This window comes from Esox lucius, chromosome 8 (assembly GCF_011004845.1).
Source record: "Esox lucius isolate fEsoLuc1 chromosome 8, fEsoLuc1.pri, whole genome shotgun sequence".
Lineage (NCBI taxonomy): Eukaryota > Metazoa > Chordata > Actinopteri > Esociformes > Esocidae > Esox > Esox lucius.
The window spans coordinates 20,900,816-20,928,254 of NC_047576.1; the positions used below are offsets into that span (position 1 = coordinate 20,900,816).

General features: G+C 41.1%; 1 protein-coding gene across 1 annotated transcript; it reads left to right on the plus strand.

Moving 5' to 3' along the window:
- The first annotated feature begins 278 nt into the window (after positions 1–278).
- Positions 279–13,655, plus strand: LOC105011822 (caspase-1-like). Its single transcript, XM_010872191.5, has 8 exons — positions 279–519; positions 10,509–10,793; positions 10,904–11,013; positions 11,438–11,614; positions 12,366–12,606; positions 12,704–12,832; positions 12,983–13,092; positions 13,175–13,655. Exons 1-8 carry the CDS (start codon positions 513–515, stop codon positions 13,265–13,267), a joined length of 1,152 nt encoding a protein of 383 aa, XP_010870493.3. The 5' UTR covers positions 279–512; the 3' UTR covers positions 13,268–13,655.
- Positions 13,656–27,439: the final 13,784 nt, after the last annotated feature.

A 27,439-nucleotide genomic window follows, 5' to 3' on the forward strand; every position in this document is an offset into this window, starting at 1 on the left:
TGCTTTAAAGTTAACAGATAACCGGATACCATGAGACCAAGCAATGTTATGAAGTAATAGCTAGCCATAGCCTGATATCTTTACATCTGGAAAGTATGTTCATTTAAATGCTAACATTATCAATACATCCAAAAAACCGAATAGTTTTCTTATCAGTGACATCTGCTCTATCAATAACAGCTGTTCGCATGCTCAAAAAGGAAACGACCTTATTAGTGCAGCTGTGTACGATAGGCGCACCCAATAAGGAATAAGGAAATAACAAAAAGGAAGTTCTGGGTGGTGGTTAGCGACGTCTGCGGACCTGCAGTTGAATGCCTTTAGTATTGTCTTGAGGGTGGGTTTGAGTTGTGCTCAGGGCATTTTCTATATAGTTGAAAACCCTGGCGACGGAAGAGCCCATAAGGAAAAAGGCACGCATGATTGGTGATATTACGCTGCTTATGGGAAGCATTTCTTCGTTCTGTACGAAACCGCCCCCAAGAAGAGTGACCTACCTCGTCGTCTAAGTAATGGCAGGTAAATTGCGTAATTATAAAGCATATGTTAGCCTTTGAAAATGATCGACTTTTGCTTACTTCTATAAGGGGTAAGCAAAACTGTTTAAATATAAGCTATATATTTGCTCTTCGAAAGCCTGCAGTCAAGACTACTTTCGCTATAACCCTCAGTCTAGTTATGTTGTAAGACATGTACCATAATGCCTTATGAATGTAGAAAAGTTTCGTAGGCATTATTAGCATCTTTTTTTTGCATACTTGTAACTAACTTGATATTTGGAATCACGCAACTCATTAATTACACTGACCAAAATAAGTTTAGTCTCAAAGGTTTCGCCAGACCTGTGACAAAACTATTTGTAATTGTAAATCACACATCCGTGGTAGTACGTTTTACTGCGTTTGCAAGCGGAGATACCCATGAGGAATTTGATAGGCACGGCATCGCATCTATGGTGGCAGTAAAGTCAGATATATAATTTTTGTTTTCTTTCTCTCTCTTTCATTTCGTAGCCCCCCTCCCAACATACACACGGGTCCCAGTACTCTGTCTAAAATAGCAGGATGAAATGAAAAGTGACTGTTTTTATTTAAACTGCACATTTACTTTGTTAAAACTCCCTTGAAAAGTCTACAAACTTAATTAATGTAGCAATTTTCAAAACAGAGTTACAAAGTGCTTTACAGAACCCAGAGGGAAAGAGATCAGGGTTAAGACAATCTCAAAGACATAATGTAAAGATAAACTTCACTATACACAATCTCACAAACCATTGTTAATTTCAGTGTTAATCTTGTCAGAATGATGACAGATATGACATAAAGATAATATGTTTGAGTAAGGTTAAAGTACAGAACTAGTTTTGGGATGCTGGAATTTTGAATGAAAGTCTTGAATTGTCATGGAACCACACACATGCACACACTCTAAAACCCATGAAAGAGGACAGTTTTGCAGAGCTTCTTCCTCGTGCTCCCTTTCTGCAGTTTAAGAGAGGTGAGTTTGGCAATGTGGTGCAGCCTTATTTTGAGAAACACAGACACAACCAATGACAACAAGTCAGAATGATGGTTGTCGATGCCAAACTGTGTCTCCTCAATGTGTTCCCCAAGCAGAAAAACATCCTCCGTTCCAATCTCCTCCCAGACAATGTGTGTTACTGTCGACACCTTAGGACCTTGCATTGGGGAAGCTTGGCGGATCACCCTCTCTGCAGCTCTCAGCACCATATTAACCAGTTTTCATAGAATATGCCAGACTACAAACCCTGCTATGTAGACCAGAGCATTTTCCATCAGACCACCAAACCGAGTGGGGATATAACTGTGGTCACACACAAGGACCGAAATGTTGGCAAATGGAGATGGGTGCTCTTCAGCAGTTTCAGGAGAGGACATCTCCACAGCAGACAGGGACACAGTGTTATCCTGGGCTGCCACATTTTCTGTCTCACCAGGTGAGACACCACACCGAACCATCAGGTGGCGGAAGATGGCCTGGAACTGGCGTGCCGATGGATTGTTATTCCAGCCGCCTTGTATGGAAAACAGGCACACAATTCATACATTACTCACAAGACATAAAGATATTCATTAGGTATATTTTCTGAATTAATTGTAATTAAAAGAACACCAACCCTACCTGATGCTCTGATTGAATTAAATAGGAGCTCCAAGTGATCTTGGCTGAACCTGTAGGTGAGCACATACCGCTGAACTTTGAGTTCATGTCGATATTGATGACAAATCCGACGACCGACCAGTACCTGCAAAAGAAAAAAGTTGTATTACTCTGATCATGGTGAAAAAAGACGCCCCATGTAAATTTGTTAATTCAAAGCAGTAATGTGTAATCACCCAGTCTTGATTGCCTATCACAGGGGTGCAAACTCACAGAGAATGAAAATGATAAACAGCTACCAGGGCAGATAGATAATTAGTTTGCATCCATGTTTTTAGGAATGGGATCAGTTTCTTGTTTAACTTATACAGCATACTTGTAGACAAAGAAACATTAACTTGGGACAATATAATTGCAGAACTGGGATAACTTGAAAAACTCAAAATATACAAAGAACACAGTGCATATTTCTAAACTGTATGCTCAACGAGTAAACATGCAAGTATTAGTATTTGCTTGAGAACTTTACCACTCCGATGAATTATTAAAAAAAACATGTACTTGGTTCTATAATCACTAATTGTATTACCTCAATGAATTCTGCCATTGCCTCACAGTCCTTAAACTGAGAGTACCTAAGATCCCTCATTGTGCGGAGAGCCACTGACACGGAGCGACTCAGTGTCTGTGCAGCCAGGGGACACCCTCATCTTGTGGTTCTCAAAGTAGACATGTTTGTCTGTAATTGTATTGGCAGCATGCAGTCCATCTTTTTTTTGCACATCATTGAGATGATTGATGTACCTCCAATTGATATGTCCGGTGGTCGTTGCAATTGGACTGTATGCCTGCAGAGTAAGAATCAGTCACTGCTGAGCAAATACAAAGAGCAAAATGTTGATCATCACGTCCAGCCATAACTGTGCAAATGGACAGACAACAATATTTAGATATAACATTTAGCAGCAGAGGCATAATTTGTACAAATAGGTCTACAACGATCATCATTTACCTGCAACATACAGTGGGGCAAAAAAGTATTTAGTCAGCCACCAATTGTGCACGTTCTCCCACTTAAAGAGATGAAAGAGGCCTGTAATTTTCATCATAGGTACACTTCAACTATGAGAGAAAATCACATTGTAGGATTTTTAATGAATTCATTGGTAAATTCCTTGGTAAAATAAGTATTTGGTCACCTACAAACAAGCAAGATTTCTGGCTCTCACAGACCTGTAACTTCTTCTTTAAGAGGCTCCTCTGTCCTCCACTCAACTTGTTATCAGTATAAAAGACACCTATCCACAACCTCCAACAGTCACACTCCAAACTCCACTATGGCCAAGACCAAAGAGCTGTCAAAGGACACAAGAAACAAAATTGTAGACCTGCACCAGGCTGGGAAGACTGAATCTGCAATAGGTTAGCAGCTTGGTGTGAAGAAATCAACTGTGGGAGCAATTATAAGAAAATGGAAGACATACAAGACCACTGATAATCTCCATTGATCCAGGGCTCCACGCAAGATCTCACCCAGTGGGGTCAAAATTATCACAAGAACGGTGAGCAAAAATCCCAGAACCACACAGGGGGACCTAGTGAATGACCTGCAGAGAGCTGGGACCAAAGTAACAAAGGCTACCATCAGTAACACATAATGCCGCCAGGGACTCAAACCCTGCAGTGCCAGATGTGTCCCCCTGCTTAAGCCAGTACATGTCCAGGCCCGTCTGAGGTTTGCTAGAGAGCATTTGGATGGTCCAGAAGAGGATTGGGAGAATGTCATATGGTCAGATGAAACCAAAATATAACTTTTTGGTAAACACTGTGTTTGGAGGAGAAAGAATGCTGAGTTGCATCCAAAGAACACCATACCCACTGTGAAGCATGGGGGTGGAAACATCATGCTTTGGGGCTGTTTTTCTGCAAAGGGACCAGGACGACTGATCCGTGTAAAGGAAAGAATGAATGGGGCCATGATTTTGAGTGAAAACCTCCTTCCATCAGCAAGGGCATTGAAGATGAAACGTGGCTGGGTCTTTCAGCATGACAATGATCCCAAACACACTGCCCAGGCAACGAAGGACTGGCTTCGTAAGAGGCATTTCAAGGTCCTGGAGTGACCTAGCCAGTCACCAGATCTCAACCCCATAGAAAATCTTTGGAGGGAGTTGAAAGTCTGTGTTGCCCAGCGACAGCCCCAAAGCATCACTGCTCTAGAGGAGATCTGCATGGAGGAATGGGCCAAAATACCAGCAACAGTGTGTGAAAACCTTGTGAAGACTTACAGAAAACATTTGACCTCTGTCATTGCCAACAAAGGGTATATAACAAAGTATTGAGATTAACTTTTGTTAAAGACCAAATACTTATTTCCACCATAATTTACCAATAAATTCATTAAAAATCCTACAATGTGATTTTCTGGATTTTTTTTCTTATTTTGTCTCTCATAGTATCTGTGTATCTATGATGAAAATTACAGGCCTCTCATCTTTTTAAGTGGGAGAACTTGCACAATTGGTGGCTGACTAAGTACTTTTTTGCCCCACTGTATTACGTGCCAACTTGAGCATGTGACAAGCGTCCATATTACAAATACATTCTCGCCAGCCACCGGATGTGAGAAACTGGTTTGAAGCGGCTCTTGTGGGTCTCCCTTCAGCTCACACCCAAGTTGGTTGCAAATGCTGACATTGGAGGCATGCCCATCCATTGTTACACATAACACCCGGATGACCTGTACATGCAACTCCTCCAAAGCATGACTGAGAAGGACGCTTTGTGTTTATGGAGAGAGTGACCTGGTCAGGAAGTAAGCAATGGGAGCCTTCCAATGTCCCTGTAGGCCAACCACCATGAACACAAGAGCCTCAGTAGCAACATCAGTCTCACTGATTCCATCACCCATGTCTACAAAACCAGACATTGACTGGGTATGTGGATTGTATTACACATGTTTTCTGATGGACATGGCATCCAACATGAGTGAAACACATCCATATTTAGCCTGGTCTCCCTGTCCTTTGTGTACTCATGGCCCTGCTTTGCCATGAGGTCTATCTGAAGATCTGAAATGTTATCTTACTTGTGAAAAGTAATCCCCAGGGCCCTGCTTTCGATGGTCTGCCGATTTGAGCAGGAATATGCTGCACAGTGCTCTGGCGTCGTTGCTTCTGCTGCTATACAACTAGGAGTATGACCGGTCCAAGATGGTGGACGTATTTCTTGCGCCCAGCAGCCAATGCGGCGTCTACTCTTTATTATGTCTATGAGCGCAAACGTGGCTTAAACCCATTTTGGATTTTGTGATCCCAGGCTTCAGGTCAGTTATGTGTGATAAAATTGAGGGTGCGAGTGGGGGCTTTGCTACATTTGTTAAAGTTGGTGTGAACTACAGAAGGGTGGAGGTAATGGTGTCAGATTGTGTGGGTGTAGAAATTGTAGGACATAAAGAGAATATTCTATAATCTCTGTGAGTGAGTGGTGTTGGGGATGTTGAAAGAGGAGATTCAATGAGGGAAAGGTGATGTGGTGTGGGGATTTTAATGCAGGTAATGAAGTGTGGGGGAGTGTGCGGAAGGATGGCAATGGGAGAACGGTGGAGGACTTTATGGGGTGTCGCGGCCTGGTGTGCTTGAATGATGGGAGGGTGTTATGGAAATTTTGAACTAAGGTACATTTGAGAAATGTCTGTCTTTCTATTGGCTGGTATGTAAATCTTTACTTTGATTGTGACACATGTCTGTATAATATCAGAGGATTATTAGGTATTTGGGCCATGTCCTCCTGCCTAGACAAAGAAGATGTCAGTCCTTTCTGTTCCTTAGGAATGTAGTATAGAGGGTTCTGGTATATGTCTTAGGGGGCATTCTTGATTGGTAGTAGGTTGTAGGCTTAATCATCTGCCAACCTGTATGTTGTCTAGATGCTTTAAGTTTCCCTCAAGGGTTGAGAAAGTTAACCATATGAGGGAAGACACCATGTCCCTTGTGTCAAGCCCAGGACATGTGATAGAACAAAGGGCATGTGTTTGATTGACATGAGACCGATGGGCAACAACTTACCACACCCCTTTTTCTATGTAATAAATACGGATTGTTCATGTATGGAGTTAGAGACTCCTCGGATGATTATGTCTGTAAGCGTTTGACGCGTCTCTCATATTTGCATAATAGTTAATAACTGTTAGAATGTGCCAAGAGAACTTTGTCCCTGTTTCTTACTCCTTTTAAGAGTTCTGATCGATAAAATTGCCATCACAAGGGGTACCAGGATTGATGTTGTGAGGGGTTCAGAATCGTGTCTGGATCTGACGCTGGTGTCTGTGATCATTATCCAGTTGTTTGTAAATTAGGGTTTGGGGTATGTAGACGAGGTAGAGTGGGGACTCAAACATTTTGTTTTAGGAAGATTGGAAAGAGTATTAGCGTGTGTGTGTGTGCAGGATTGGGGGACGTGGCGGTAGGGGAGGAGTCTGTGGATGTGTGTGCAGAGAGTGTGACAGCTGGGATATTGGCGGCTTCAGTGCTGGTGATACCGGTGTCAAAGTGGTGGTCAAAGGAGGGTGGTGCCGTGGTGGACGGATGGATGCACAAAAGGAGTGGTGGAGAGGGATGTTGCATTGAGAGTCCCGAAGAAGGGTCTGACAGAAGTTAAGTTGAGGGATTATCAAAGGAAACAAGCAGTGGCAAGGAGGACAATTAAAACAGCTAAAAGGGAGGCGTGGCGTGAGTACTGTTCCACTGTTGGGAGTGGGACAGATCTGAGTAGGGTGTGGAGGATGTTTAAGAAGATGGTGGGGAAGGACACGGGGGACGGGTTCCAGTGTTGGTGGAAGGTGGTGTTCCTGTGGTCACGAATCTGGATAAAGCCAATGTTCTAGGTGGGGCGTTTGAGGGTGTGCATCGGTGTGGTCATATCACGGAGGAGGGTATGCGAAGGCAAGCGGATGTACTCCGGGAACATGGGGATGTAATGGTGAGGAAAGAGGAGACCGGTGAGGGGATGGATGTAGAGTTCTCAATGTATGAATTGGAGAAAGCCTTGGAGGGGTGTAGGAAGAAAGACTGGATATGCTATGTGATGGTTGAAAAAGCGCCGGATTGTGTGAGACGAGCAGTGTTTGAGTTGTATAATAAGGTGTGGAGGTCTGGGACTGTTCTGGCTGGGTGGAACCGTTTTTGAAACCAGGTAAGGACCCTACGAAGGCAGCGAATTATAGGACTATAGCATTGACGTCCATTCTGGGTAAACTGATGGAGAAGACAGTGGTGGCTAGGCTGGAGTTTTTTCTGGAGAAGAGGGGTTTGGTGAGTGACGCACGGATTGGGTAGGTCAACTGCAGATGCATTGGTCACGGTTAGCCAAAGCGCTGACGTTGTGTGATGGGTGTGGTGTATTTTGATGTGGAGAAGGCATATGACACAATGTGGAGAGAGGGGCTGTTGATTAAGTTGAGTAGGTTGGGTGTAGTAGGTAGGCTGTATAATTGGATTTTGAGTTTTTTGTTTGGAAGGGTGTTCCGGGTGAAGGTGGGGTTTGTGGTGATGATCAATGACATGTTTGGGGCAGTGGGTCCAGGGATGGGACAAAATGATGCAATCATTTTTTCTGTATGGTCCTTGTCAACATACGTACCAAGTATAATTACTATATCATTATCCTTAGAGGAGATGTGTCTATATATGTGCAAAACCACACCCTGGCACATGTTCATCTGTCAATGGCGGCCACGTTTTTCAATGTAATGGCCTGATTGATAGAACTTCTGAAGACCATCGTCTATAGATGCCAAATATCAAAGTGCGTGAGGATCGGACATTTGGTGCCAGTTTTTTTTTGTGTTTTTCACAAATTCAAAATGGCCGTCAAACCATTAAACAAAGTTAATGAGTCCCGAATGCAATTATGTTCCTTATGAGGAGATGGACTTATCTACCTCCTTTCATGGCTGTATCTCAAACGGGGTGAGCATGGTGCCCTTGCTAATAAGGAAAAACCTCAATACCGCCACCGTGTGGTTGATAAAAAAATCCTTGCAGTGATTTTTTCCGTATGGTCCTTGTCAACATGCGGACCAATTACCATTATTATACCATTAACCTGTAGGTGATGTCTATATATACCAGTATATCTATATACTCGTTCAATTGTTTCATTCATTTGAACGTTTGACAGCGGATTACTACAACATGATCACTTGCTGCATACCTCAGTTCTCCGATCAACTTCTATGTACATTCGCAGAGAAAAATAGATCAAGGCAGTAACATCATAAAGACATGTTTATAACTGATAATTGAACGCAAACTGTAATATTTAATATAGTTGATATTAATATAATCAGGGTCCTCAGACACTTGCAAATGCTGTAGAACGTACCACTGCATGTTGTGATTTACAACAGATCGTTTTATCACAGGTCTAGCGAAGTTATAGTGACAAAACTTGTGCGTTTTTCGCCCAGGCCCAAATCCGTGGGGGGGCTAAGCCGGGCACTGCCCCTCCAGATAGCATCTGAGCCTGTTTCTAAATATCAAGATAGCTACAAAAAATTTACAAATTAGTTACACGTTTGCAAGTTTTTTTAAGTATGCAAGTATGCCAATTTTTTTAACAACTACAAAACGAATTGCAATTTGGCAAATCTTTTGCCGGACCGCTTCAGCGGAGCCGGCCAAGAAGAGCGAATGTCTCTTACTGAGTGAGTGACTGACTGACTACCCCTTGTTAAATAGCATAGTGGTTAGAGATTCAGACTGACATCCAGGGGAACGGTGACATAGTCAAAACAAATGATGTATTAGGATTTGTTCAGGATAGACAAAAACTGTGCTGGCTAGTAAGCCTATTGTTATAGTAAGCCTGAAATAAAATAGTTTTATGGTTATATTGCAACTATTTCTGGTGGATTTTACGCATCCATGGAAGTATGTATCTGTGCATGCTTTTTGGGGTATTACACAGTATATCACAACCCCTTGGGCAGTAAAAGAGGAGGGGTTTCCACAATTCTCTCATCTTACCACTTGACGAGAAAGTCAGTTATTGTCACTTATATTGATAGTTATTGTATCAGTGTAATTCAGGAATGAAAAAAAAAAAGAACATTGTTGTGCCATGAAATAGCACGAAACAAATTATGCATTAGGATTTGTTCAGGATCGACAAAAACATTGCTGGCTACAACCTTCAGTAGCTATATTATAGTAAGCCTAAAATGAAACTTTTTATGGTTATAGTGCAACTATTTCTGGAGGATTTTTGAAGTACGCATTCATGCATGCCATTTGGGGTAATATAGGCTAGATCATAACCCTTTTGGCAGTAAAAGAGGAAGGGTTTCCACAATTCTCTCGTCATTTCACTTGACAAAAAATTTGTTGTGCCATGAAATGAAATACGTTTGGCAGTGTGAAGTTCATCTTCAGTCTCGCTAGCCATTGTTCCATTCTTATGACTATTCCAAGTAGTAAGTTAGTAGATACTAGTAAGATAATTACTGGCTAATACAGTTCATCAGTGCTATTTGTGGTGGAAGTAAACTTAAGAAACGTTAGTCAGTTTAACAAAATGCTTAATGGTGTCTAGCGAAGAATTCTAACTTGGTGTGATGTTAATGTGTAACAAAATGATCTAATGTCGAGACACTATACTCAAGGCCCTTATAGCTTAGTGGCGTAATGGTTAAAGACACTGCCTAACACATGGGAGACCTCAGTTTGAATCCAGTGAGGGCCACAACATTCATCCCTTCTAATCACGGGCCGGCTGAACTAGGCTTGCCTGGTTCCTTTTCTTGTTTTTTTTCAAGATTTTGCCCTAATGTTTTTACACCGACAACACCCATGTAGCTGTTTTACCTTCATATAAAACCTTTGTTGCTGTTTTACCTCAATAATAATGCTTCTGGTTTATAATTTTGCATGTGTAGTGAATTGGGAAATGAGGTGATGTTATTTCTAAACGGTGAAAACAATGTTCCAACACACCCTGCAATAAAGGCTGAGAATCTATGCATTAAAGTAATTTTAATGCATATAATTGTTTGATCTAAAATGTAAAGTGTTCTCTATCCCTATAATTTGGGAGGGCTTTGTATATCTGTTTATTAAATATTGTATCGATGACTGGTGAGTTAATCTGTATTCATCGTATAACACAAAATATAAATATGGTTAAAAAATGTATACCCTCAGTCATGGTTAAATCATGGTTAACATTTTAATATTATGAATGGTGAGGTCTAGCATCCATAGCTCAGTCCATGCATTTTATTTTAGGATTAATTGCACCTAAACAGTTATTAAGTAGAAGCATAAAACCCTGTCACCTCAGCAATGTTTAATGTATTGCTCTGGTTAAATCCTGTTTACTCTCACCAGACAAGGAGCTCACAAAAGTCCGGAAAGTCTTCATAGACAGTGTGTCCAAGCAAGTGATCAGTCAGCTGCTGGATGACCTTCTGGAGGACAAGGTGCTGAATGAAGACGAGAAAGACTCAGTAAAGGAGGAAAACAGTGCTAGGGCAGAGCAGGCACGATGTCTCATTGATATGGTCCGGAAGAAAGGGAGTAAGGCAAGCGAGAAGATGATTGGCCGAGTTCAAGAGAGGGATTCAACACTTCATGAAAAATTTGGCCTGTCCTCCGTGCAGCCTGCCCAGATTTGTGAGTAAAACATACACACTGTGTTTGTCACAATCTCAAACTCTTAAGCCTTGATTAGAGTTTGTAAGAACTACTTCTAACCTTACTGAATATACTTTGAATTCTTGCAGCACAGCCATTGCCCCAGTTGTCACAGCAGATAGAGCGCCCGTTGTCCTCGGTTCTCATCCCAAGCACAGTTGATTTTAAGGCACAAATTCTTCAAGCGAAGGGTCGTGAGGTTTGTGGTCTTCAAAGAATAGATTAGTTTCTCTTAATATATTTCTTCTATGTGTACCGGAATAGAAACAGTTCCAATAGAATTGTGTGCTGCTGAGTTTATAGTTCTCGTATTAGACTAAGACGATTTATTAACCCAGGGAGTTAAGAGTTAATTCATTTACAGTTTTTGCATTAAGTACTTTTTTTAAAACACAAAAGCCGTAAGTACAGTATAGTCATACAGTGTAAGTTTTCACCTGTATTTTCACAAAAGGGAGTAACTGTGTAGACAATCTGTGCCCACATTGCTATTACACAGTGGTCTTGGCACCACTTGTGTATTAGGACCAATTTGTCCTTTGTATTTTGATGAATCGAACTGTTGCTAGGCTATGTTACGGTTCAGTCAGCTTTGTGCCTGTCATTGTGTCTCATATCATTAGATCTACCCTCCAAGGGACAAGTCTGGCCGGACGCGCCTGGCCCTGCTCATTAACAACGTGGACTTTGATGATAAGGACATGAAGAGACGAGGGGCAGAGAAGGACGAGGAGAGCATTGAGAAGCTTCTCAAGGATCTTGGATATGATGTAGTGAAACACAAGAACCTGTCTGGACAGGTACACAGATGGAAACATCCCTGCTGCTGATTTGGTGGCTTGTGGTAAAAATCTGGAATGACATTCCAGAGGATCAAAACAAGTACAGGCCCCTGCCGACATATCACTTTCTATCATAAAGAGCACCTTGTTATTATTTGTAGGTCTGTCTTCAAGTCACTGTTCCACCATGATGAATTGCTATTTTGTTCCCCTTGAACATGGTTAAAAAGTTGTCTAACAGTCATATGAATGCACAGCATTCCATATGTTTGGTGAACCATGTTCACACAAGTAACCTTACCGCAGAGACAAAAAGAGACAAATAGAATGGTAGAACTGGTTTCTGTGGCATCTAGAAATATTTCCTTCCTTAGAATTTCTAACAAGATTATTTACAGTTGAAGCTATTACCACATATGCTGTGCAGGATTCGTTTGCAGAGGAATAGAAAAACTGAGTGAAATTGATTCACCAAAAACAACCATAGCCTATAAAAGCCAATGATTTTTTGATGGATTTTAATAACTTGCATTTACCTGATTTGCCATATCTTGTGCTATAACCTTTTACTGAGATAATAGCAATAACGTCAGATTCTAAAAATGGGTAAAAATAAATATCACACATTGTATTCTCATACTCCCAAGAGTCCTAATATGAAGTCCATGATGGACTTTGTTAATAGTACTATTATGTTTAAACAAATGTAGTATTCTATAATGCAAGGTGAATCCATTTTGACACCTGTGACAGACTTTTTCTCTTGCAGGAGATAGACGAGGCTGTGAAAGCTTTCTCTGAACGGACGGAGCACTCCTTGTCGGACAGTGTCTTTGTGGTGATCATGTCACACGGGGAGCTGGGGAACATTTTGGGTATCCATTACAAGGAAGCTGATCCCAAACCTGACATTTTCCCCATCAACAACATCTTCACACACCTCAACACAGAGAACTGCAAAGCGCTGATAAATAAACCCAAAGTCATCCTCATTCAGGCCTGCAGGGGAGGTAATCCTTTGGAAAGTAAATTTTTCAAAAATGTATTTAATATTGTAAGGACAATGTTTGAGTACAAAGCTTTCATACTAAAGAGTGTTTCTTTTAGGCAAGGACGGGGCTGTTTGGGTAAGTGACGCTGTGGCTGCGACTAACCCTGAAATTAATTTCGAAAGTGACTCTATCAGAAGGCAACACAAGGAGAAGGACTTCATCTCCCTTTTGTCCTGTACACCAGGTTAGTTGCTCACATGAACACATTCTCAGGCTTTATATGGTTTGTAAATATAACTATACAGTATATTTTAAGTGCATGAATATAAATCACTACATCCCCTCTTCAGATACTCTGTCCTACAAAGATAACCCACACTAAATCTCCCTTCAGATACTGTGTCCTACAGAGATACTGAAAAGGGCACCTTTTTCATCCAGCGCATCTTGGAGACATTCAATACCTATGCCTGTGAAGATCATATAGAAGAATTGTTCCGGAAGGCAAGTGAAAACAATGGTCTTTCCTTATTGCATTGTCTGTAAAACGAACATGTTTAACATGTTTATATTTTCTTCCATACAGGTCATGGGACGCTTTGAAGATTTCCCTAGACAGATGCCCACCAAAGACAGAGCCACTCTAACAAAGCACTTTTACCTCTTTCCAGGCCTCTAAGCAGGACAGGTTTAAGTGGATCTCATGGCCACAACTCAGTAACTCTATCCAGGTTTCAACATTTTGAGATGCCCTAGGGGGTGCTGTGGTCTAAGCTGCTGCCTCAGGTGCATATGCTGCAGTGTGTTCAAATCTGACCTACTGTTCTTTCAGCAAAAACATACCTTTTCCTTTTCAACTGTCTCTATTAAGTAAATCATAAGCATAAGCATGAAATATATTATTCAATTTAAGTTCAACTTAGCAGACACTAATCTAACGTCCGTTAGAGTAGTGACTGCACAGATTGCCATTGGCAAGTTACAGCAGGTAGAGACATACACTCACCTTAAGGATTTTTAGGAACACCATACTAATACTGTGTTTGACCCCCTTTTGCCTTCAGAACTGCCTTAATTCTACGTGGCATTGATTCAACAAGGTGCTGAAAGCATTCTTTAGAAATGTTGGCCCATATTGATAGGATAGCATCTTGCAGTTGATGGAGATTTGTGGGATGCACATCCAGGGCACGAAGCTCCCGTTCCACCACATCCCAAAGATGCTCTATTGGGTTGAGATCTGGTGACTGTGGGGGCCATTTCAGTACAGTGAACTCATTGTCATGTTCAAGAAACCAATTTGAAATGATTCAAGCTTTGTGACATGGTGCATTATACTGCTGGAAGTAGCCATCAGAGGATGGGTACATGGTGGTCATAAAGGGATGGACATGGTCAGAAATAATGCTCAGGTAGGATGTGGCATTTAAACGATGCCCAATTGGCACTAAGGGGCCTAAAGTGTGCCAAGAAAACATCCCCCACACCATTACACCACCACCACCAGCCTGCACAGTGGTAACAAGGCATGATGGATCCATGTTCTCATTCTGTTTATGCCAAATTCTGACTCTACCATCTGAATGTCTCAACAGAAACATTCTTCCAGTCTTCAACTGTCCAATTTTGGTGTGCTTGTGCAAATTGTAGCCTCTTTTTCAGAAGTGGTACCTGGTGGGGTCTTCTGCTGTTGTAGCCCATCCGCCTCAAGGTTGTGCGTGTTGTGGCTTCACAAATGCTTTGCTGCATACCTCGGTTGTAACGAGTGGTTATTTCAGTCAAAGTTGCTCTTCTATCAGCTTGAATCAGTCGGCCCATTCTCCTCTGACCTCTAGCATCAACAAGGCATTTTTGCCCACAGGACTGCCGCATACTGGATGTTTTTCCCTTTTCACACCATTCTTTGTAAACTGTTGTAAATGGTTGTGCGTGAAAATCCCAGTAACTGAGCAGATAGTGAAATACTCAGACCGGCCCGTCTGGCACCAACAACCATACTATGCTCAAAATTGCTTAAATCCCCTTTCTTTCCCATTCTGACATTCAGCTTGGAGTTCAGGAGATTGTCTTGACCAGGACCACACCCCTAAATGCATTGAAGCAACTGCCATGTGATTGGTTGATTAGATAATTGAATTAATGAGAAATTGAACAGGTGTTCCTAATAATCCTTTAGGTGAGTGTAGAACAGACAGTGTGCCAGTGTTCTGGGTCCTGTTGGGCATTTATTAACAAAAAGCAGAAGAAACACAATAAAAAATGTATCAAAACCCAGGTGCTGCGAGGAGCTTCCCACCCTTCTTTTCCAACTCTTTGCTGCCCAGAACTGTGACAATATATTTCCAAACAATAGTAACAACAGTATAATATAATTTTTATAAGGTATGTTTTTATTCAATTTTTAATCTTTGTTTTCTTATTGTATTTCTTTATTATTATGATGTATTCATTTGTTTTTATGTTTTCATTTTAGTATTTGTTTTTGTTATTGTACTTTCATATATCTTTCTTTGTTAAGCACATTGAATTGCTTCAATGTATGAATTGTGCTATCTAAATAAACTTGCTTGCTTGCTAAAAGACAATGGTGTGTACAAAAGCTTGCATCAGTAATAAAACGCACAGCCATTAAGGCTCAAAACAGAAACTGAACCGTGCATGTAATGTATTGAAACTGAACCGTGCATGTATAGTCCAGCACAGACATAAATGTAGCTCGAACAATTTCCAGTAATGTGGGTATTAAAGGATCGTTTATTATCCAGACAGATATTTTGTAGGAAGGTAACACATTCCAGGACTGAATTGTCCAATGTGGTTATATAAAGATTATCCACATGTCTTCAGATCTAGAGAACACCATATACTTGGTTTATTTATATTTAACACCAATTGAAAATCTCTAAGAAAATGTTACAGAGTTACAATTATCATATATATAATATGACAGGCGCTCTCCAACCCTCAAACAATATTTGCAAGTAAGCATTATTTGCAATTTTGACCCTCAACCTGTTCCACTTTTTTTATTGAAACCCTTTAATCAGGGACATACTAACGATAAGGTAGAAAAGAAAACCAGCAGTCTCCGGCCCATGTAGGATAAGAGTTAAATAACCCTGGTTTAGGTTAGTGTCAGGATAAATCAGAAAATGACTGGAAGTTTTTATATTGCATGTTTTGTTGAGTAAATGTGAAATTATTTTGAAATGGGTATTTGCTGACCACTTCCTTGCTAAACTTGTCTGTAGTTGACAATTACTGTAAATGTATGCTGACTGTCAAACTTGAAAAATTAACACAGTATATTTAAAATATTTTAACATTTGCAGTGGCTTTCAAAGATAATGGATTTTTTTTCATATATTATTGTGTTTCAACATGTCACAATGGATTTATTTACGGGATTTTTCCCACTGATCAACTTGAAAACTCTATATGTCAAAGTGTTTTTTTTTTTTACAAATTGTTCTAAATTAATTACAAATACGAAACGGAAAATAATGGATAGCATGAGTATTCACCCCTTTAGTGAATATTTGGTAGAGGCACCTGTGTCAGCAATTACAACCATGAGTGATTTGAATGTCCCTGCTTGGCATATCTGGACATTGCAATTTTTGCCCATTCTTTGCAAATTATTACGTTCTTTTTTGCCTTCAATCTACACACAGCTGACAAAGTGAAAGCATTTACACCCTTAAACAAGATATTCAGTCAAAGGAAATCTTTGTGCATCTCAGAGATTATGATTAATCTTTCAGCACAAAAAATACCCAAAATGCATAGCCAAGACAATGCTGGAATGTCCTTGAGTGCCGCATCCAAAGCGCATCCAGACTTGAACCCCACTAAACACTTGTGAGACCTGAAAATTGAAGTTCACTAACACACCCCAACCAATCTGACAGAGCTTGAGAGGATCTCCAAGGAAGAATTAGAGAAGCTGCCCAAATCTAAGTGTGCAAAGCGGGTAGAAATATACCAAAAATAGACTTTGATCACTGCCTAAAACACTTTTACAAGGTAGTGAAAAAAGCTTCTAAATATCTGCACATAATATTTGTAAGTATATTTAAAAAGAAATGGGCACCAATATCGAAATGGGTTTTCACTTTGTTTAATGGGATGAGAGAGAGTGATAACAAAGAGAAAGCTAGCATTGCAGCACTACTATCACATTATTTACTAGTCTCGCGAGGCCACACCTCAGACCTTATCTGACATCCTTGGCCTCCTACCCAACGGGCACACAATGTCCTTCTGATATCTTATTGTGGTCATGACATCAGAATGATGTCAGAAAGATGTGTGACGGTTGGGTAGTGACAAGCCAGGCCTGGTTTAAGAGGCTACACATTTACCAAATATCGGGATAAAGGAAATCACTACGCCTGAAGTGAGCATAACCAAACCCAATGGACTAAGATCAGGCATGAGGATGTTAGCACTGGCAGGGGTTGATACAGAATACTAAATTGATACAGAATACAGAATACTAAAATGGTTCCTTAAAATATAATGCCACCTATTCCAAACACATTTGAGAAAAAGTACAGTGTTGCACTCATTACTTACTGCAAGTCGCTCAAGCCTAGAATGTCTGTTTAGAAAAGGTACAGTATGCCCTGACTACTAACTGGCAGTCACTCAAGGTTAGAGTGTCAGCTTAGAAAAAGGACAGAATGCACTCACTACTTACTGCAAGTCACTCAAGGTTAGAGTGCCATTACAGTAAGTAACACACATGTAAATGAAGGAAACAAGGTGGGGTCAACACTTGAGTGAGAATTGAGAGTGGGAGGTAACCTTTCTTAGAAACACTCTGTTACTTTTACTCATCTCTGAAGCTCAGAATTGAAACACACAATCTGCTTGACCTCAGTGGTCCTGAACCTGTGTCCATTTGACAGGGGACACTCCCCCTGAGCACATGCACCACTGAGTTTGGTCCCATTAGAGCTTTCATTGCCTCCGCTACACTCCTACATTTTCTGGGGCCTGCTCCTCTGGTGTGGCTCATGCGACTGGCCCTGCCTTTTGGTTAGCATTTGTGGATCCATTTTGGCAAGATCCGTCTTTGTTAGATGCTTAAAGTAGATGTGTCTGATGAAGGCTCATATGGTTCCTGCCTTGGGTAACTTGGGCGCTTCCCTCCGTGCTCTTGAATATATCTAAATTAGCTTTCTGCTTTCCAACTGAATGATTTCCTAGGTGCATTGGTGAAGGTGCCACCACAACACTCAGCCTGCCCCAAATCAGTTTTACTTAGTGGACAGTTAAATAACACTGGCTGGTTTTCTGTACCCTGAGATTACTGTTCAGAAATGCTCAGAGTGGCTGTAGTCCACTCTAGTGAGTTGACCAACATATTGTCAACATGTAGCTACAAAATGGAACAGAGACCTTGCAAAGATTTGGTTTAACTTTGCAGCAAGTTGAATTTGATGAAACATACAGAGGCCCTTGTTCTGTAATCCAACAAAGTTCTTTATCATGATGTACAGTATTAAAAGTGAGAACCATCCAGTGTGTCAGTCAAGTGGTGGTCCATAATGAATGATGTTGTTATGTATGTTTGCATGATGAGATATGTTTTAACATTTGATATGCTGTCTTTGTACTATTTTCAGTTAAACAGGAATACATTATTTGTACATCCCTGTATTCGGTTTTTATTTGCATTTTATGCAGCGTTCCAACTTTTTGTGAAACAATGTTGTACTAAACATGCTGTTATTTGTAAATTATCTTTTATAATTTCTAAATGGTTCATTAGATATTAATGAAAGTACCTCAAAATATACATTTACTGTCTGCACTTTAGCCATATAGCCATGAAATGATTTAAATACCATGGACTATAATCCAAAGCCAGAAAAAGTAGCACTGCCTAAATACAGTATCTCACAAAAGTGAGTACACCCCTCACATTTATGCAAATATTTGATTATATATTTTCATGTGACACTGAAGAAATGAATACTAAAATCGTTTGAGTGGAACCTGTCCTGTTAAACCGCTATATGGTCTACAGCTACAGCTCAGTTTCAGGGTCTTGGCAATGTTCTTATAGCCTATTCCATCTTTTTGTAGAGCAGTGGTTCCCAACTACGGTCCTCAAGTACCCCCAACAGTACACATTTTCATTGTAGACCCAGCCAAGCACAGCTGATTCAACTTGTCAACCAATTATCAGGCTCTCATTGAGTTGAATTGGGTGTGCTTGTTCAGGGCTACAACAAAAATGTGTCCTGGTGGGGGTACTCGAGGACCGAAGTTGGGAACCACTGATGTAGAGCAACAATTCTATTTTTCAGATCCTCAGAGAGTTCTTTGCCATGAGGTGCCATGTTGAACTTCCAGTGACCAATATGAGGGAGTGTGAGAGAGATAACACCAAATTTAACACACCTGCTCCCAATTCAAACCTGAGACCTTGTAACACTAACGAGTCACAGAAATGGCTAATTGGGCCCAATTTGGACATTTTCACTTAGGGTTGTACTCACTTTTGTTGCCAGCGGTTTGGACATTGATAGCTGTGTGTTGAGTTATTTTGAGAGGACAGCAAATTTACACTGTTATTCAAGCTGTACATTCACTACTTTACATTGTAGCAAAGTGTCCTTTCTTAAGTGTTGTCACATGAAAATATATAATCTAATATTTCCAAAAATGTGAGGGGTGTCCATTCAAAAAGTGAAAAATTTATTTTATATTAATTCATTACATACAGACTGATATATTTCAAATTTATATTTCTTTTAATTGTGATTATTATAACTGACAACTAATGAAAATCCCTATTTTCCGACCAATACAAAAAAAGTATTTTTAGAAATGTTGGCCAACTGAAATGTATGAACATGAAAAGTATGAGCATGTACAGCACTCAATACTTAGTTGGGGCTCCTTTTGCCTGAATTACTGCAGCAATGCGGCGTGGCATGGAGTCGATCAGTCTGTGGCACTGCTCAGGTGTTATGAGAGCCCAGGTTGCTCTGATAGTGGCCTTCAGCTATTCTGCATTGTTGGGTCTGGCATCTTCCTCTTCACAATACCCCATAGATTTTCTATAGGGTTAAGGTCAGGCGAGTTTGCTGGCCAATTAAGAACAGGAATACCATGGTCCTTAAACCAGGTACTGGTAGCTTTGGCACTGTGTGCAGGTGCCAAGTCCTGTTGGAAAATGAAATCTGCATCTCCATAAAGTTGGTCAGCAGCAGAAAGCATGAAGTGCTCTAAAACTTCCTGGTAGACGGCTGTGTTGACCTTGGATCTCAGAAAACACAGTGGACCAACACCAACAGATGACATGGCACCCCAAACCATCACTGACTGTGGAAACTTTACACTGGACTTCAAGCAATGTGGATTCTGTGCCTCTCCTCTCTTCCTCCAGACACTGGGACCTTGATTTCCAAAGGAAATGCAAAATGTACTTTCATCAGAGAACATAACTCAGCAGCAGTACAGTCGTTTTTGTCTTTAGCCCAGGCGAGACGCTTCTGATGCTGTGTCTTGTTCAAGAGTGGCTTGACACAAGGAATGCGACAGCTGAAAGACTTGTCTTGCATATGTCTGTGCGTGGTGGTTCTTGTAGCATTGACTCCAGCTGCAGTCCACTCTTTGTGAATCTCCCCCACATTTTTTAATGGGTTTTGTTTCACAATCCTCTCCAGGGTGCGGTTATCGCTATTGCTTGTACACTTTTCTCTACCACATCTTTTCCTTCCCTTCTCCTCTCTATTAATGTGCTTGGACACAGAGCTCTGTGAACAGCCAGCCTCTTTAGCTATGACCTTTTGTGTCTTGCCCTCCTTGTGCAAGGTGTCAATGGTCGTCTTTTGGACAGCTGTCAAGTCAGCAGTCTTCCCCATGATTGTGTAGCCTACAGAACTAGACTGAGAGACCATTTAAAGGCCTTTGCAGGTGTTTTGGGTTAATTAGCTGATTAGAGTGTGGCACCAGGTGTCTTCAATATTGAACCTTTTCACAATATTCTAATTTTCTGAGATACTGAATTTGGGGTTTTCATTAGTTGTCAGTTATAATCATCAAAATTAAAAGAAAAAACACTTGAAATGTATCAGTCTGTGTGGAATGAATGTATACGTTATACAAGTTTCACTTTTTGAATGGAATTACTGAAATAAATCAACTTTTTGATGATATTCTAGTTTTATGACCAGCACCTGTACTGTACTTTTGGAGTTCACTGAAGCAGTTATAACAGGTCTTACACATTTGGAGAAAGGGGTCTTTTGCACTCAGGAGCGAGAGAATACAAAATGGTTAATTGTATTCTCTCGGGGAGAGCTCAGCTTGGATAATACATTTAAACAGTACCTACTGTACCCTGTAAGTTCACATTTTATGGCTGGTTATGGGTGAACCAATTCTCCCTACCCTATTCACGAGGAACAGGGAGACTGTAATCAGTTTTGAGCCAGGTGTGAATTGGGGTGCAAAGCCATAGAAGAGTCAGCTACAGACTCCAGATGAGAGAAGCTGGGTCAGCCTACTCCATATCTGTTCCAACCTGAGAAGGCCTGTTGGTGACTAAACTGTGTATCAGACCAACTAACTTGGTAAATTGTATTTTGTTTACAAAAGAGAAGTTGTGTTACAGTGTATGGGCAACATGCCTTGCTCTGCCAAATTGGTGTTTGGCTTACTAAACACTCTTTGCAACCTTTTAACTCAGAGCGGCAAGTAATATTACCATAACCTCTCCTCCTTAAACGCTCCTTAAATGAAAACAAAATGTTTTCAAGGCATGCTCTATCAATATAACTGAGATCTACACAATGGTTAACATAAAAAAAAACATTGTTTTATTAATAGCTGCTGCATTCTCAGACACCATAACCCACTCAAGTGGATCTTATACAGTGGGGAGAACAAGCATTTGATACACTGCCGATTTTGCAGGTTTTCCTACTTACAAAGCATGTAGAGGTCTGTAATTTTGTATCATAGGTACACTTCAACTGTGATAGACAGAATCTAAAACAAAAATCCAGAAAATCACATTGTATGATTTTTAAGTAATTAATTTGCATTTTATTGCATGACATAAATATTTGATCACCGACCAACCAGTAAGAATTCTGGCTCTCACAGACCTGTTAGTTTTTCTTTAAGAACCCCTCCTGTTCTCCACTCATTACCTATATTAACTGCACCTGTATGAACTCATTACCTATATAAAAGACAAATGTCCACACACTCAATCAAACAGACTCCAACCTCTCCACGATGGCCAAGACCAGAAAGCTGTGTAAGGACTTCAGGGATAAAATTGTAAACCTGCACAAGGCTGGGATGGGCTACAGGACAACAGGCAAGCAGCTTGGCTATTATTAGAAAATGGAAGAAGTTCAAGATGACTGTCAATCTCCCTCGGTCTGGGGCTCCATGCAAGATCTCACCTCGTGGGGCATCAATGATCATGAGGAAGGTGAGGGATCAGCCCAGAACTACACGGCAGAACCTGGTCAATGACCTGAAGAGAGCTGGGACCACAGTCTCAAAGAAAACCATTAGTAACACACTACGCCGTCATGGATTAAAATCCTGCAGCGCACGCAAGATCCCCCTGCTCAAGCCCACGCATGTTCAGGCCTGTCTGAAGTTTGCCAATGACCATCTGGATGTTCCAGAGGAGGAATGGGAGAAGGTCATGTGGTCTGATGAGACAAAAATAGAGCTTTTTGGTCTAAACTCCACTTGCCGTGTTTGGAAGAAGAAGGTACAACCCCAAGAACACCATCCCAACCGTGAAGCATGGAGGTGGAAACATCATTCTTTGGGGATGCTTTTCTGTAAAGGGAACAGGGCGACTGCATTGTATTGAGGTGAGGATGGATGGGGCCATGTATCGTGAGGTCTTGGCCAACAACCTCCTTCCCTCAGTAAGAGCATTGAAGATGGGTTGTGGCTGTGCCTTCCAGCATGATAACGACCCGAAACACACAGCCAGGGCAACTAAAGACTGGCTCTGTAAGAAGCATCTTAAGGTCCTGGAATGGCCTAGCCAGTCTCCAGACCTGAACCCAATAGAAAATCTTTGGAGGGAACTGAAAGTCTGTATTGCCCAGCAACAGCCCAGAAACCTGAAGGATCCGGAGAAGGTCTGTATGGAGGAGTGGGCCAAAATCCCTGCTGCAGTGTGTGCAAACCTGGTCTAGAACCACAGGAAACGTATGATCTCTGTAATTGCAAACAAAGGTTTCTGTACCAAATATTAAGTTCTGCTTTTCTGATGTATCAAATACTTAGGTCATGCAATAAAATGCTAATTAATTACTTAAAAATCATACAATGTGATTTTCTGGATTTTTGTTTTAGATTCCATCACTCACAGTTGAAGTGTACCTATGATAAAAATTACAGACCTCTACATGCTTTGTAAGTGGGAAAACCTGCAAAATCTGCAGTGTATCAAATACTTGTTCTCCCCACTGTATGTAATGTGTCAGGAATGTCAGTGACAGAGAGGAGGGTGGCTCGTACATTAACGCTGGCCTGTACGTCATAGAGGTCCAGGTTTCTGACGATGTAGTCCACCACCGAGTCCTCCAGGGTCTCTTGCACCAGGTGGGAAGGGGATAATGTCTTCCTCACACGCAACCTGAACTTACGGTAGGCCAACTTTGCTGCTTGGAAGGCCTCCTGGTAAATACATGCACAAAGTAGGGAGTGCAGACAATTAATAAAACAGGAGGTTTACAAACAAACCAAAACATCAGGTGTGACATATTACATTTGTAAGAAGAAAGCACGGTTAGATTGAGGGTTTATAAAACATCAGCTTGTCCCCACAGTACTACACATGCTGTGTCGTTCTTTCATTTGTTCAGGGTGTCCAGGTTCTGTACCACAGATGCAATGAAGATGATTCTCTGGACCTCTAGATCATCTATGTAGCGTCGGAGCAGACTCTGGGCCTCCAGGCGCTCCACAGCATGCAGGTCACTGAAGTGGGACACCAGCCAGGCATGGTGGGATGAGTTGGTTAGCTGGGCCCGGGTGGGAGACTCACACTAAATGAATTACTTAAAAATAATACAATGTGATTTTCTGGATTTTTGTTTTAGATTCCCTCACTCACAGTTGAAGTGTACCTATGATAAAAATTACAGACTTCTACATTCTTTGTAAGTGGGAAAGACTGCCAATTTTGCAGGTTATCAAATACTTGTTCTCCCCACTGTAGGCAGCCCTACTGAACCTATTCCAGCAAAAATAATGGGATGCCTTTATGAAAGTAAGCAGGACTGGTCAGGGACCACAAATTGGCCCTGAAGTTCGCAGGACTGGTCAGAGACCACAAATTGGCCCTGAATTTCTTTTCCTTGAAGAACCAACAACAGACGATTTTTCTTTCTCTCCCAACATTATGGAGATAACAGTTTTGCAATAAGAGACAACAGTACCCCATAGGAAATTGAGAAGTCAATGGGTTAACATGTCACAGCTTGTGAGTGTCAAACAGGAGCATATTATATATTCATAAGAGCCATACCTTTAATATTAGGGACGATAATAGCTACAAGCTCAAGCCATTCATAAGATAAAGTCAATATATAAGACTGGAATAGAAAGCACTCTTAATGTGCCAACCACTAAATTGCAGACATCATCAGTGAAAACTCTAGTAACTCTGTTTCTAGGAAGGAAGCATCAGTGCAATCAATGGAACTTTTTAATGAGATTTATGACACGGACCTGGGTTTGAGAAATGCTGCATTAACTTTAACTTGTGTTCTGGTATAGCCAAAATATATTAAAGGTTACTATGAGAAAAAAGTTCTGACATTTAGTGATAACACATGGCTTGGCCCCATAGATTCTGACATCTCGGATACATCCAACAGGGCAATGATCACAAATATCAAGTATAAATACACAGCTACCCACTATTTATTTGGTACGCTTCAATGTATAATCAATAAATGTAGACTTTTTATAGTAGGCTCTTTTAGATTAGGTTGCATTCACTTAGTGATTATCAATCAATCAATCAAATGTATTTATAAAGCCCTTTTTACAACAGCAGTTGTCACAAAGTGCTTTACAGAGACACCCGGCCTTAAACCCCAAGGAGCAAACAACAGTAGTGTTGGATTTCAGTGGCTAGGAAAAACTCCCTAAGAAGGCCGAATTTTAGGAAGAAATCTAGAGAGGATCCAGGCTCAGAGGGATGACCAGTCCCCTTCTGGCTGTGCCGGGTCAGATATTAAGAGTCCAATTGGAATAATAAATACATTTCTCTGGGCTAAATCCAGAGTCTATTTGATTCTAGACTAGGTCAAAAGTATGACCAGGTGGACAAGGACAGGGACAGCAACGGGCCCCCCAAACCAGGTACTCAGCAGGTGTGGACCAGGACCTCATCTCCTCCTAAAATGTAAAACTGGAGGAGACTGAGAAAAGTTAGAAGTGCATTCCTCATATCCCCCAGCACCATAATATAGCAGCGTACCACCTTGGAACTGAGACGGGGGGGGTCCGGCGACACTGTGGCCCTACCCGGGGGAGGCCCCGGACAGGGCCCAACAGGCAGGAAATCAATCCACCCACATTGCCAGGCATCAACCAAAGGGACACCCACCAACCGCAACCCCCCGACAGCAAGGGTGGACAGTATCAAGCCTACTGGTCACCTTCACGCCCCCGGGCCAGGCTACACCTAATTATAAACCGTGCTGTAGAGATGAGTTTTTAGTAGACACTTGAATTTGCATTTCTAACCTTAATTGGCAGATCATTCCACAGTAGTGGAGCTCTATGAGAAAAGGCCCTGCCGCCAGCTGTTTGTTTAGAAATTCTAGGTACAATTAAAAGGCCTGCATCTTGCGATCGTAGGTTACGTGTAGGTATGTATGGCTGGATCATTTCAGCAAGGTAAGTAGGAGCAAGTCCATGTATTGATTTATAGGTTAAGAGTAAAACCTTAAAATCAGCCCTAACCCTAACAGGCAGCCAGTGTAAGGACGCCAGGACAGGAGTAATGTGTTCACATTTTTTTGTTCTAGTTAGGATTCTAGCAGCCGTGTGCAGCACTAATTGAAGTTTATTTATGAATTTGTCTGGATAACCAGATAGAAGAGCATTGCAGTAATCTAGTCTAGAATTAACGAAAGCATGGATACATTTTTCTGCATCAGTTTTTGATAGAAAGTTTCAAATTTTTGCAATGTTTCGAAGATGAAAATAAGCAACTCTTGAGACATATTTTATATGTTCTTCAAAAGAGAGGTCAGGGTCAAGGGTAACACAGAGGTTTTTTACAGTTTTTTGGGATACGACCATGCAGCCGTTGAGGTTCAGTGAGATCTGCTAACAACGCTCTTTGTTTCTTGGGTCCTAAAACGAGCATTTCTGTTTTCATTGAGTTTAAGAGCAAGAAATTCTCTGTCTAGTTGTGTAAGATTTTTGTACGATATCTTTAAGAGCACCAGAGATGCCGCAGCCCTAACCATTTGAAAGGCTGACCCTTCAAGAAGACATGAAAATAAAACATGTGTGACCCAATTAACCAGACATCTGGTTCCAAATCCATCTATAGTTTCTAATCCATGCAATCTCCCTTCAAGACTACTCCAACACCTTTTTGGCAAGGCTCCCTACATGTGCCTTTAAACCCCTGCAGTCTATCTGGTGTCTAACCTTCCCAAATTCTCCCATGTCACCCTTCTTCTCCCCACACTCCACTGGATTCCAATTGAAGCTTGGTCTTGCCTTGCCTTTTGAGCGCAGAGGAGAACTGCCACCTTCAGGTAATAAAATCCTTCATCCTTACCATTATGTTCTATGACTGATATACAGCAACAGCATTTTCACATCAATTCGACACAGAAAAGCTGCTTTTAAGATGCTTAATATACTGTACCCATTGAGTTAGAGGGCTGAGCTTTTCAAACATCAAATCCTACAATCTCAGGTGAGAGTAACAGCACAGCAATCACCAAGCAGATGAACCACCTGCAGCAGGAGATAAAACAAACAATCTTAAGCATCAATTGTGTCGTTGTTTTCTCACGTCCATGTTTGGAGTCCGTATCTGGCTGCTGCAAACCACAACACATGTTTAGGTCAGAATAAAGGCTCATTGACTGCCACATACCCCCCATCGAGGTCCTACATGACTCCAATGAAGTGTGCAGAGACCTGTCACCTGAACTGTTTCTTTCCCCGTGCTGCGGCATTCAGCAACCAGACACATTTTCCACAGAAATTAATATGACATTGATCACCACATCAAGCAACCTACCTAAATTGAAAATGTAAAAGTGTACATCAACTGCAAACCCATATATCTGATATATTCACCACTCATATCCCATTTAATTATATGCTAACCACCCAGGACATAAAGTATTTCATTTTTGTGTAGATTCTGTGTTTTCTGTCCCTATATGTTGTCTACCACCAGTAGTAGTAGTCTAGTAAACTCAGAGAATATGTACATTTACTCCGTACTCAAAAGTGACAAAACAATGAATGTACCCACTAAAACTAGAAAGTTTGAATTACAGGCGCCCAAGCCACCACAATGAGTCACAAAATCTCAATGATATTTGATTACTAACCCCCAGGGGCAACTGGTCATTAGGGGCAGGTGGGGCATAGCCCCACCTGTTGTCAACAGAAAGAACTGCAACACAATTGTTATTTTTATTTCTCTAAGATTACTTCCTATAATTTATTATCTATGAATATAGCCTCTTTCTTTTATTTCATGCTCATTGGTCCCTGCCTTCCTGCTTCAGACTGTGTTCTGATGATTTGAATGCGCAGTAGTAGTCCATAGGTTAAGCGTGAATGTGGGGCTAGCCCG

Coding starts and splice junctions, on each gene's coding strand:
- LOC105011822 (XM_010872191.5), top strand. Junction 10,794..10,903: donor CGTGCAGCCTGCCCAGATTT/GTGAGTAAAACA, acceptor GAATTCTTGCAG/CACAGCCATTGCCCCAGTTG. Junction 13,093..13,174: donor TAGAAGAATTGTTCCGGAAG/GCAAGTGAAAAC, acceptor TCTTCCATACAG/GTCATGGGACGCTTTGAAGA.